Here is a 14,649-nt window from a genome sequence, read left to right as displayed (position 1 = left end):
TAAACTCAAGCCTTTACAATGCTCGAGTTTAAATTTAGACTATTTCAAAAAATTAAAAAAACTACTAAGTTTTTACATTAGTTAAATAAATTAGTCAATTATTCATCTCTCTTGGTTGTTTACAAAGCATTTGAGAAAATATGTAGTTATAGATACCTTTTAAGACACTAACATTGTAGTAAACTAACTTCTGAACAGTAAAACAATACTGAGTTGTCTGGAATAACAAGCCTGGGAAAGTATAAACAATACTGTGGCAAAAGATAACTGATAACTGAACAGATTTTTAAACAGTATGGTTATGTAACTTCCATGTATGAATTTTTTTCATATTTTCATGTGCAAAGTTTAGGATTAAAAAGTAATGGAATTTTAATAATTATATTTCAAATCTAAAACCTGGTTTCAATTGCAATTTTATACTTTACTACTCTAAGTTTTCAAAATAAAAATTTAAGTTTATGTTACATGGTAATTCTAACTAATTAAAACTGAAAAATACTTAGAATAAATATTTTCCCATATTCTGACATTCATTTAATGAAATTTGTGAAGCAAAATGAAAAAGTTCACTGATGAACAATAAAGTGACAACAGTAGAAATGATCATTTGACATGTGTACAGTAAAATGTACTTTAAAATGTTCAAGAATTAAATAAGTTCTATCTTCAGTAAGCAGTATTAAACAGCAGATTATCAGGTACATATATTCAAAGTTTAAACATTCTATAAAAAGGTAATTAAAATAAAGAATAAAAGGATGGAATGAATTTAAAAATAACCAAATAAACTAAGAATAGGATAATGCAACAATATTATAGTTCATACTCTAATTTCTATACAGCTGTAGAGTTTTACCTGTAAATAACCTATATTTGATTCTCTAAGAATATTTCTACTCATCCAAGATATTAACTACTTTTAAGAACCTACCACCCTTTGAGAATTTATTATTCATCCCTTGACTTTCAAGCATTTCCTTAAATTTTTAAAAATCTTGGTTGTCACCACGCATGATGTGATTTAATCATTTGCTAATAACACAGCTTTGAAAACAACTTGAAAGAAAGCTAAAATATGACTGAAAAGAACAAGGATTAGATTATGATGTCACAGTAAATATACATGTTCAAGAGTTTTTGTGAAATGTGAAAGTATTTGTGTTGAATTACACTAGGTAACAAAATGTTTTACTTTTTCTTGTTCCTGGACAGGAAGTGTTATTTCCCAATTGCTTATGCCTAAAGTAAATGAAAAAAAAACCTATTTTTCTCTTTAAACTTTGCTTTTGTGACCTAGGAGCATAGAACAAAAACATGATGGGAAACTATATTTGGGGGGCTGATATGTGAAAGTAATTTACGTTATAATCTCAAATCTTGGCAAACTACTCACTTCTAAAGATTTTTTGTATAACTTTAGTATAAATACATGTAAATCTTGATCACGTTTTATTCAGACCTTATCTAAATGTGCAAATTTGCCCATTTTTACACAGAAAATAGGTTAATTTCTATATTTCATTATTTACATCACAAAAGCAAAGTTTGAAGGGAATAATGGCCATTTTTTGTACTTTTACAACATAAGCAATTAAGAAATAACACATACTATCCAGGAACAAAATGTGTGTTACATAGTGTTATATTTGTGTAAAAGCCAAAAAAACATTCTTCAATGGGAAGACATCAGATAACTTGGGATAAGAAATAAAATTTGCATGACTGGAGGTTGCTTAAGGCTGAATACAAGTATCTTGTTCATTTCTGGTTCTTTGTTGAGAATTATGATGCATTTACTTTTTAATAAATACACTATGATTTTCTGAGTTGTAATGTTTATAAGCATAATTGTTTTATTATGTTCATCTAATAAAATTAACTATTTAATGAATATTATGTTTTTATTGTTTAAATACATACAAAACAATTTGTAAACTAGTTACTTAATTATTCCTATTTGAAATTGTGATATGTTTTAACCATTCCTGTGATAAAACATTTTCATTGTTTATCAATTTATGATTTACACAAGATCACTGAAGGATTACAGCATATTTTGGGAAAAAAAAAAAGGTAACTTCATGGCTATCCCTAATAGACATTGACTCATTCCTCAGACAGGAAATGCCAATATACTTTAAAAATATGGTTTGTTTGTTTTTAAGAGATAAAAGATTTAAAATTATGCAGATAGCAACCTCCAAAAGATAATATAAAACAAGCTATACTTCAAAATGTACTTTAAAAAACACAAGGTAAATATAGCAACATTAATACCACATTAGAACATCTTATAATAATGCAACTGTTACAAATTATGAAGCTGGGCTACCCCTTTTTTTTTTTAATACTTGCACGGGAGAGGGGGTGGAATATGTAGCATGTTGTTAGGAATGCTTTAGACATATTTTAAATCTTTTTTTAACATTTTCTTACATTCTTATTTAACCTAATAACATGTAGCATGTTATTAGGAATGCTGTACTAAGCAATTAATCAGCCTGTTAATGACTATTTGTACGTACCATTAACTGCCCAGCTCTAAATGATGCACATTATTTGGTCACACATTTTACTTCAGTTTAAAGCCCAAAAATGGTTTAATGCATCAAAAGATGTAGTAATGAAACTAGGAGACTCAGCACCCTTGAGTGCACATGCAGAAGTAGAATTTTTCAAACACTTTACAGGCAAAAATTTGACTGTCCACTGATCCTGAAAGGTTATAGTGGTCAAGTATTTGGCACAATTTACTAGGTTTTATGTTGTACTACTAACAGTTGCTGAATAACTTCTAAAAGGTAACTGCATCAACTATTTGAATTGACTAAAGTTCATACACACTTTGCATGACATAAGTATAAACAGGTTTCAGTCCTTAAAGCATTTTTTTGGGTGAAAGCACTGCTGTCAGTTTATGTTCAACAGAACTGTCTACTCACCCTGAATACTAATATTTGTGATTGTGAAACTGAAAACATTTTGTCACAGTTAAGAGAGAACATATGTTTGTGAAAGTATATGTTGGAGCTTTTGGAGGCTGATTCTGTATGATGAAGGAATTGCCCAAAGCTGTGATATTTGCCATTATTAATAATAAATGTATATATCCAATACAAGTGGGTCATAATTCACTAAAATGGCTAGTAAACTTAAAAATCCTACAATGTAGGACTGACTGTTAACTGATAATGCAGCAAGAATACAAATGTATTGTACAACATTGAATCAGTAAGGATTATCTATCTAGTTAGTGAGAACAATCCTTTTAATGTCCAGATAATTATCAAATATTTCTTAAGAAAACCCTTACATTTTATCTGTTATTATTTACCCTATGGAATCACTACGGGTTCATTTGATTTCATCACTTTTGTTGTTACCATATATACATTAGGACAAAGTTTGTAGTCATTCTAGAATGCAAAAGGTATATATTATATTTACAATAAACATATACATGGTTAGACTAAATAGCTTAAGTCTCATAACACACACATTTTGACTATGATCTTTCAACCATGCCTGGCTAACAATACATAGGTTACAATGATGCAGTGTAAGTGCACTCATGCTGTCATATCCCAATAATATAAAACTGACCTGTAGTCTTTACAAAGTGACCTGTCTTGGATGTCTTTTAGTGGACTAGTAGTTTGTAAAATAGTCACATTAAGTATTATACATTAAATATGTGTATATATTATTTACAAATTGATTATTAAACTTACTTCTATTAAAACATAAAAAACAGTAAAGATAGAAGTAAAGAAAACAATATCTTCTAGTACGACCTTTGTACTTAATTGCTGCTTCTCATAGCTTGATAAGCTTTAAGAAATATTTTCATATGTAGTATGCAAAATAGAATTCTTTGGTTTTTATATATGCATTTGAAGGATCAAAAAAAAAATCTTAAGTTACTATATCAATGCCACAAAATTCCATTATAACTTATTGCATTTACGAACTAAGCCTTATTTAGGTTTTAAAAAATATGAAATTTAAAACAGACTAAAGACTCAACTTGCCAGCACAAAAGGTATGTTTTGAAAGAAAGATGTATTATATTTGAAAACTTCCTGAGAAAGCTAGTAGTGGGATATTCTGAATTTTGAATTAGCTATTGACACATATGTATGATTACATACAAGATCCATTTCCAAAAAAATGGAAAAAGCTGAGCAGGACCACTGTTTGATTCAGTACACTAGTGATACCTCAAGCAAACAGAAAAGACAGGAGGTTCTTATATTATGTTCTAGCTTGTTACTATTGTTAACTTGAATTCCTAATTCAGACAAAAACTATAAAAACTTTGTAATTCAATATCAGACATTTAATATGAATCAGTGCTCCATTCAACAAACCAAGTGACACAAACAATAACAACAAAAAAATCAATCTTTGTGTTCTTTAGTACTTGCATACAATAGAAAACTTGCAATTATAAATGTACAATTTAGTATCAAACTTAATGACAAATTCATAAAATAGTAATTCAATAAGACTTTTAATGTGTGTCACCAAATACAATGTCATGCAACTGGACATATCCATTGGGAACTGCTTGTAAAGTATTGCAATGGGGTATTCTGTATTTTCCTTTTAATTAGTACAGAATCTCTACATTTCAAACAAGGAGTGATCTGAATTTGTCTCTTCACAGAAGAAAGGTAACATTTGAAGATGAAACTTCCCATACGAGAGTGGGGATGTACTCCACTGACAAATTAGGGAAGGCAGAATATACACTATGAAGAATGTGTGCATGCGTGTATGGACTAATATCACTAAATGCAATAATTTGAAGTTGGTCCCCTACTGAGAGGCAGTGCAATGGGTTACTACAACTAAAAGACAGCCAAATGAAATGGCTGGAGTACACCCAGTGCTATCTGTTTTTGGTTTTTGTAAAAAGATACACAAGTGGCCAAATCAGTTGTATAGATGCACTACCAAGGTAATCTTGCACAAAACTCCATTTCAAAAAATAAGCACTGAAGAGGGACAAATGGGTTTAACACTTTCTATTATTCCCTCTTGACAGAAATTAAATTGCCTCTGAGACAATGCCAGCCACTCAGGAGGATCCAATGGTACAAAACATAAGGAATGTAATGGTTAATTCCTAATGTCATATTTAATCTGCTGTGTACTGTTCCTCTGTTTTTCTCGATTTATCCAATACTGTGTTGGAATGTGCACAAAAGTAATGGTACATACATGGAAATGCCATGAAACGTGACAATGAAACAGCCGCAAGACTTCCTTGAAAGGCCTGTGATGAAAAAAAGAGATAAAAAAGACCACAATATAACAAATATAATGGAAGACCTAAAAAGGTGTGTAAAATCAGACTGAATCACCCAAAAAATATGCAAGATGGATGACAGTCAGTATATCCAATTTAAATTGGAAAAGGACAAGTTCTAAGAGGAGAGTGTTTGGAGTGGTTAAAGCAGGCAATGATAGTTTCCACAAAAGAGGGCAATCTGAGCATGACAGCAACAAACAGCTTGGACAGGACACAAAAGACAATTAAGATCAAAACTGCAAGAAAAAGAGGGGAGAAGAAAATCTCCCTCTTGGAGAGCCCAAGACTTGGGAAGAAAGGAGCAGTCTGTAAAACAAACTGTTCCCTATGATATAGTACAGAAGAATCCTAACACAAAAATATGTCTTACTAATGAATGATGAACATCAGCAAGGAGTATGAAAAAATATACAGGACAAATCATGCAAAGAACAGAAGACCGCTGACACAATGGAAGTGCATAAGAGTATAAAAACCCACACAAAGATCCTATTGTGCATGATATACATTTGATGCTTCAAGTAAGAGTTGAAAAAGTTCTATGATCAACTCAACAAATACTTGCATATGGTCAAAATGATTAACTGCTACAAGTATGCAGCCATTGTAAGTTTCAAAATTAAACATTATCTACAACTGAAACATTAATTCTGTACTATAAAATTTATTACAAGATAAAAGTATGTTATAGTTGCATGATTGTAAGTTAAAAAATATTAAAATTTTCTTATACTGACAATAATTTGCAACAGTAGTTCACAAAGTGCATGATAAAATATGTAGATAATGTAGTTCTTACTTACTAAAAGAAAAAAATAGTATATTAAGTGGTATAAATTAAGGCATAGGAAAATAATATTATGAAGTAAAGAGGTAATGTTGTAAGCCTACCTGGAGGCTTGGGTTGCAGCAAAGAAGTCAGTGGTAATGATGAGCTTAAACCAGTTGAATAATTTCCATGCTGTAAGTTAGGCTTCAAAACTTGATCAGCAGAGTGAAGTCTACTGGTTTCCAATGGGTTGACATAGCCATGACCATCCAAAGAACGACTCTTAGGGCTGAAGAAGCGAGTTATAATGTGTATCTGTTTCCGTAAATAACTTAAAGCAAACGAAATTAAAGAAACAAGTACTGTTCTTATTAAAATGTTTATATCCAGCAACATACACAACTAAAAAATTTGACTTGCTGGTATTTTTAACTTTCGTCGATACATTAATGAATTACACCAGTCACGACCCCAATGCAACAATCAATTTCCATAACAACTTTCAATATGTTTTGTGTACAAGTTTCTCAAGCTTTTTGTAAACATTAAAAGTCTGTTACAGACAGAAATTCAGAATTTTGATTATGTATTCGTACTAAAAATACGTTTTTGAATATAAGAAGTCAGAGTGTTGACTGTTCCAAACACAGAGCAAATTTTCTGTTAACACTAAATAATTTTCATCAACTGAAAATTATCAAATATCATTTGCGTAACCTCTAAAACTCAATATAATTTTTTTTTCAGAAAAACTTAATATTTTGTCTTATTTTCTGTAACCTAACTATAGGGGCCAGTCAAATTGAAAAATGCAGAATAAAGTTAGTAGAACTGCAAGTACTTCTTTTGAGAGTTTCTACTTTTCACAGTAAAATAAACATAAAAATAGATGCACAAAAGTTTCTACTTCAATCTTTAACTTGCCAATGTTCTTCTCATTAGATTGTTTGCATGACACCAATGATAACAAGTTTGTGCATTAAAATTACCAGAAATTTTCCACATAGTTAACCATAATCCCAGATCCAGGAACACAGACATGATTTAATGGTTTTTTACAGTACAGTGGTCACAAATGGAATTGTCTGAAATAATAAAAACATGAAAACTGTTTATAATATGGCTTTGTATAAAGTCCAAGCTGGTCCAGTAAACTTTGTATGTATCCTCCCAGTATGGTTAAAATATAGGTGGAATAAAAAATGTACTTATGAATATGTATATATATATATATATTATTACTATTTAAACATAAATGCTCAAGATTTAGTTTCAAAATATAGAAAAATAAAAAATATATATAATAAACAGTGGTTTCTATTGTTCATGATATCATAAACTTATTTGTACTCTCATGTTATTGTTACAAATTTTATTTGTACTATCACATCGCATGCCTTGCTTATTTACTCTCAGTTGGAGGAAAGTGAGGCAAATTAAATTTTGCAGAATTCAAAGATGCATATCAAAAATTGAACATCAATCAAATTACTATACTGGTACACATAAAACCACTAATTTACCTGGTTTTCAACAGCTAAATGTGAATTTTGAGAAATTTCATTTCTGTTCAGAGAACAACTTCAGTAGTCTTTACCAATTCCACTGAATTACAAGTTTCACCTTCAACCCAATTACAGAAGACTATCAGATTTACTTAAATTTAAAATGTGCTCCTCATTTGCTATAAAAAATCTATTTATGAGAAGTTGACAAGAAATTTCAAAAGGAGGAAGTAGTTAGTTGGGCTACCCTGGTAGGTTTGCAATATATATTTTACATATTTCAGCAAATCCTATAGATGGGAGGCTCTTATTATTATATGCTTGTTTTAAAATGTCTAAAATTTGAATTTTTAATTCATTAACCACTACAAACATTATATTGTAGGCATAACAAAATATGAAATAAGCAATAAAAGAAAACGTACCATTTGACACAAAACATTTTGTTTTGTTAATATTTTCTTCCGAATTAAAAACTTGAAACATATATTAATATTTAAATGATAAACTATGTTGTAGTGCCAATTTAATTACAATGACAAAGTTACTCTTAAATTTTGAAAGTAACCGTAAAATATTCTGAGATGCACTCTTGACTAGATAATTAACCCACTTTGCTATGGACCAGTCAAAGCTAATAACAACATAACTGTTGATTCATCAGGTGAATCAATTTTTAAATATAAAAACATTAGTAATAAACTGCTTTTAATTACAGCCATTTTCAAATTTTTTAAATTTTATCATCTGTATTAAAACCTCAAAGTAGTTCAAAATATTCTAACTATAAAAAAAAGACTAACTATTTTCTAAATTCCATTTATTAAAACCACAAAAACATTGATTCACAATATTTTAACTACAAAAGCAAACTAACGCTTGAGTAAGGTTTCATATTAAATCAGATGTTTGTGTAACTATGTAATGGAATGTGTGATATAACAAGACATACAAGTTTAATAAATAACAATGAATTGAGACAAAAAAAATTAGATCTGTTGGAATCAATTTGAGGAACTGAAATTCTCTTAACACAAACATTACATTGAAATTAATATTTTAGAATTAGAATAAAAATCAAAGAATTACTTTCCTCCAAAATAATCTTGAACTAATTATTCTTGTATTAAATCAAAAATACACCTAATATCTCTACTTTCAACTTCTCTATTTGGCATCATTTTGCAGACAAATTTTCCTCTATGTAAAGGTTTTTTTTTCAAATGATTATAGTTACCTATCAACATACTAACAGTTTATAACTTGTCCTGTGGTACCTTTACTGTTTCTTATCACATAAGATCACATTTTCTCAATCTTAAAGAAGAGGGAAATAATTATAGCAGTAAATAATTCTCAATTTTAATTCTGTGATATTGATTTTAAATGCTACACTATGCCTGTACAAGTAACTTAGCAACAAGCAAATGCTAATGATTACATAATATCAATAACCACTTAACAGCACTTATTGCACTAACTGCCTTTGGTTGCAATCTTAGTCTAAACACAGCAATGATTTGTTGCATTGGGAGAAAGAACAAAATGATACAAAGTTAGTAATGTGTGGTCCAACCACAATTCTTCATTTCTGAAAAACATAAGGAAGTACCAAAACAATAATTAAAATCCTAGAAAACGTTTAAGGCTTAAAATGCAAAATTAGTTGCAGACTTCCAAGCCCCTATAACCATTCTAAATTTGAGTTGTATTTAGTGCAACCCTACCCATGAATAAAATAGGAGAAAATGCTAGATGGCATGACGAAATTTTTAGTTGCCAAGACGACCTGGCACCCAGGATTTGTCGAGACCTGTGTTAAATATAAAACTATCTTGCAGTTTTCACATTTCATTTGCATAACCTCTATAACCTTCTAAATAAACAACAAAAGTTTTGTAAGGTGAATTTTTATATTTTACTTTTAATTTTCTCCACCATATTACTAACACTAACTAGTATTATCAATATACTGTTTATTTTTTAAGGTGTTACTTTCCCCTTCTTTAGCACAGATTATTTATGTCAACACATCAATGGAAGCCCATGGTCAATATAATGGCATCATTAGCAGAGTTATTTTAGCTTCTGGCATAATGTTTTTCACCTGGCTTATTAGCATAAGCCTTACAGTACAAGGCAAAGTTTGAGCTGTGCTATAAAAATTAAGCCTTTAAAATAAGATAATAACCTATAATATAAAAAAAGAACAAAAATAAAACTTGATTGCCTATGAAACTAATATATAAAGTGAGAAAATAATACTAGCAAGGATGAACCACCAATAATGCTTTAGCAATTTGACAAGTTGTTAACAAATAGTGTGTACTACTTTAGAAAAACTACAGTGTTCAGAAAGTCACTGTGCACTTATATATTTATTAACAGACAAAACTGCACAGTGACTTTCCAAACACCCTATATTAAATTAGCATTTAAAATGATCTCTTTCTACTGGTTACAAAGGTGTAATTCATACACAGGTTAATCTAATTTAGAATTATAATTTCCTCTACAGAAGGTGGACATGACTACTGGCAAAATTAACAAGATTTTATTGCTTGAGAAACAACCAAGTAATGAGTAAAGAGTTCTGTACATATAGTTTTATGTCTAGACATACATGTAAACTACAAATAGAGTAATATTAAAGTAACAGAAAAAAACATTAAGGTTTGTTGAGCACTAGTGTGTCACATGAGAACAAAAACTTAAGTACTATGAAACTTTGAATTGTAACTGAGTAAAATCTTGTAACATGCACAGATAGGAGTTTAAAAAGTGTGTGGTAGTGAAAGGGCTAGAAGATATATCATCTCATGTTTCTCTGATCAAGCAATCCCTTCAAAGGAATGTAGTAACAGAAATTCCAAACTCAAAGGTAATGGAAAGTAGAAAGTTTTTAAACTCTTCCTCAAAGATTGAGCAACCACAGACAGAAGTTCCTTTGCATCAAACACAATATATCAGTGTAGATAACAAGTGATAAACTACCCCAGGAACCTATTATTACTTTAAAAGGTCAGAAAAGACTTATTGACAAATAGAGGAGAAAGATAAATCAACTAAAATCATCAGAATATGAAATAACAATGGGTGAAAGAGGCTAGTATGATATGAAGTCACAGTAAACTTTAGAAAGTCAAAAGGATAAGATTTCAGGAACAAACTCAAATGGTCCTGATTACATATACACAAAAAAGCTGCAATTTCTGACTTAGGTATAGGTATACAAAAGTAACTTTTCTTTCCATGCATAGTAAAAATTGATTTTGGGAGAATCAAACTGACAGCCTAGAAGATAACAGAAGAAATAAGGAACAGAAGATAGTACAGCTCCATGAAGCCACAGGAAAAAGCTGGTAGCACCCTTGCTGTTAAAAGCAAGAAATCAAATTAAGGAAAGACAAGTGCTGAAGAGCAGCATCAAGATGCCAATTTATAAGGAATATTCAGAATAAACACATCACAAACAAAAGGAGCAAGAAAGAGGTCTTTGAAGAGAAATTAAGGGTGACAAAATCAAACTATGACAACACAAAGCACACCCCAGAAACAAAGAGACCAAGGTAACAGAGAAAAGGCAAAGTGGAAAACATGCAAGTTGCTCTATAATGGAAAGCCTCAAGATGTGATATATGAGAATGAACAAGTAAGTTGGGTAAGAGATGAAGCCAGACAGATTGAGAGAGAGAAAAAGAGCAAGTAGAACTTCAGGTAAAGGAAGCTCATCCAACAATGGAGCCACAGATTCAGCAAAAAAATTACTGGAGAGAAATGTAAGTAGTGATTCAGAACTTGTTTTGCAACTTATTTTTTGTCTTCTACAAAGAAAAAAAGAGTTGTAGATGAATTGTGTTAAGTGTTAGTTGTGACAATTGTCATTATGTAACTCTGTACAAATATGTTGTGTTTGCAATTACATCGTTCTCTGCATGTTATTAATACTGTTTACATCATATCATTCAGATCTTTAGCACTTTTCTCCTTATCTTTACCGAGTATTGTTACATTATAAAGTCACTCCCATAATTTAGAGAAAGTTTTTGGCCTCAGTAAAAACACACAAATATAGATGACTAGTGAGTGCAAGTTAAGTGAAAGTTCAGTCAAAAAAAAAAAGTTAGAAAACATGATGGTATCTGGCATGCAAATGATTAGCCATAAGGGGCAATATTTTGAAACAAGTTTCAAAGTTTAATATAAATAAGGAGAATTATTTGTCTTGTCAAAACGAGTTTTAAGAAGTCATTGAACCCATCTGTCTGGACTTTGAAGAAAAGGAGACAATTATCTAAAGTTTGAAAAACCTGTAGTAACCCACAGAGTAACACAAGTGAATTTATCACATACTGCAAAATAAAGAAGAGTAGAGATAAAAAAATTCATCTTGTCAACTTGATTCTAAAATAATTGAATCAGCACATGTAGACTTTTGACACGAAAGAAATCTCATTTTAGGTACAACTGATATCTTATAGGTGATTTGCAGCTCTTCATAATTTCCAATATACAAGTAATTACACACTAGAAGGACTCGTTAATCTTCCCATATGACAGAAAAGTTTGGTTTCAACAGAAAGTTGCTGTAAATTTTAAAGCACAGTAATTAAAGAGAAGGAAAAGCATTACAGTGTTAATGGGAAAATGCTAGCTATATTTAAAGGAGACTGGTACTGTGTATGGGCATGAATATGCTTTAACGTTCATGAAGAATGGAAGTACCATTAATAAACTTGAATTACAAGGATAATGTGTGGAACACACACCACTGTAACATTTGTTGAAGTACCTATAGCTCCAAACTTTTCAGCCATTTTGTAAGTAGAAGCATATACATACATATTGTTCTTTAGCAGAATTTATTATTTATGAACCTATGCATGATTCATATGGTGATAATTTACTTTATATTGGGTTTAAATTTTAATGATTAATATATAAATGGGCCAAATTTTAATTTGGTTACTTAGACTGAAGATGTGACCTTGATATGCCAAATGGCTTTGTCATTTTGGTAATTAATACTTTCATGAAAAAGTTATCACAATGTTTAACATTTTCATGGGATATAAAATTTGACTGCTAGTTGTTTGTTTTTTTACATTGTTGCAATAGAACCTTAATTACATGTAAAATAAACATGTGCAACTGTGTGTTACAATGGGTTGAAAAAGGTTTTTTAAATTAATTTCCAGTAGTGTATAAAAGTTGCCTCATTTAGCCTCCAGTTATTCTGTAAAATATAAATGAAATTTAAATTAATTCTACAATGTCCAACACTCTTTAATACTGTAGCATTTTATTATGCAAATTTCTCAGAAATTTTATGGGAACCTTTTCTAATGGAATACTACTTTATTTTACTGTATTTGGATTATACGAACTATACAAGTACATATTGGCATATCCTGAATCCTTTTTCAGAAGTGGTTATTTTCACACGTTAAAGAAATACAAATTTAAAAAAAATCAATCTAAATAAGTTTTTTCCAGCAATTTTCAACATTTAACTCCAAATTGGTTCAGTTCATTATCTCAATTTAATTCATCATACTATTTATTCTGCTTCTTACTTGATGTTATAGTTGTTCTATATATTAGATGTTATTTTGATCTAAAGTAACAATGATTGAATTGACTGCATATTGACTGTGATTTGAAGTGAAACTAAATTTCTTGTATTTAACTGACACTAAGTTTGTAGATTAATACCGTAGGTCAGGCATTATGGCTCAGAAAGCAAGAACATATCACATTTTTGGTCTTCTAAGGATCTAGACTTTTTTTTTTTACAGGGTTCTTGTGTGTCCTTGTCTGCCTTTTTATGTTGAGACAAACTAAGATGTAATGCTGCATCACATCTGATAGGTTTGGTAAAATATGACAAAGAAAAACAAAAAGAGACAATTGCTTAAGACTGAGAACGTGCAAGTAAGAGCTTCATTGCTTGTTATGAGCCTGATCAGGTTTTGCAAAAAGATTAGCAACTATCATGATAAATACAGAACACTTATGAAACCAAATGAAAAGCAGGCAAAGTGATTCTTACAAAGCTAAAGTCAAAGAAGGCCAAGAATAAGCAGCAAAAAGATGTTTTTGACATTTGTTCCTCTAAATGTTCAGATTTTTCTTTGATAATTTATGATCCTCAGCACAATCACACAGAAAACAGGCTTTCAGCTGAGACCAAAGTAGTGGCAGAAACATTATTACAAGTTCAGTTGACATATCTACAACAAAAACTCCAAGAAAGGGGAAAACAAAATCCAGCACATTACTTTCCTATGTGCAAAATTTCAAAGATGCTGGACAAAACAACTAAGACAAAATGTGATGATGATGATGAACCATGTAATAAAGAAATCAACCCTGAATGTGATACCAATAAAGACTTTTACCCAAGCACTGTATGCAGTGTAATGAAAACTGATGAACAGACCATCATCAAAAGTAAAAAAATCTTGAATGAGACTGTCATTAAAATAATTTGCAAAAGCTAATGATGACTGTCTAACAGAGTAGCTTCTACAATAGCTAGTGCAATTATAGAAGATGTACTACTAATTACAAGACAAAATAGTTTGAAAGTTGTAGACAAATAAATTATGATGGGAACAACAAAACAACAGAGATAAATTACAGAAAGATTTTGACAAAGTACTATTAAAACCTTTTCTTCAATTGCTAAAAATATGAAACTCAAACAAAAAAAATAAAAGGGTACAAATATTACAAAACAAAAATTACATAGAAGTATTTAGCACTACTTGAGGACACACAACACTTATGTTTGGCATAGTTAAAATGTACCAAAAGAAGTATCATGAAAAACAAATACTGAAGAAATAGTAGCTACTGAATATAATGGGACTCAAGTGAATACCTGACCTAGGGATGGAGTCATTTGACTACTTGAAGACATTTTAGAAAACAACTGCAATGGTTAGTGTGTCAACTTCATGCTACTGAGCTAGTCAAAGTACAAAAAGTAATGAACCCATACTTTGTTACTTGCTTTGAGGTAAATTTGTGTATTGGAGTATATCGCAGTT

At 30.3% G+C, this 14,649-nt stretch overlaps 1 protein-coding gene across 5 annotated transcripts in view; it reads right to left on the bottom strand.

The window, feature by feature from the left end:
* Positions 1–14,649, bottom strand: part of LOC143252972 (oxidation resistance protein 1-like) — a 147,889-nt gene that overhangs the window by 115,582 nt on the left and 17,658 nt on the right. For all 5 annotated transcript variants that reach the window (XM_076505936.1, XM_076505939.1, XM_076505937.1 and 2 more), the window contains exon 4: positions 6,212–6,378. In XM_076505936.1, the coding sequence (XP_076362051.1) occupies positions 6,212–6,378 (167 nt within the window). The remainder of the gene's footprint in view (positions 1–6,211; positions 6,379–14,649) is intronic.

This window comes from Tachypleus tridentatus, chromosome 6 (genome assembly GCF_004210375.1).
Source record: "Tachypleus tridentatus isolate NWPU-2018 chromosome 6, ASM421037v1, whole genome shotgun sequence".
Lineage (NCBI taxonomy): Eukaryota > Metazoa > Arthropoda > Merostomata > Xiphosura > Limulidae > Tachypleus > Tachypleus tridentatus.
The sequence above is the reverse complement of the archived record's forward strand: the minus strand, read 5'-3'. Positions and strand labels throughout refer to the sequence as shown.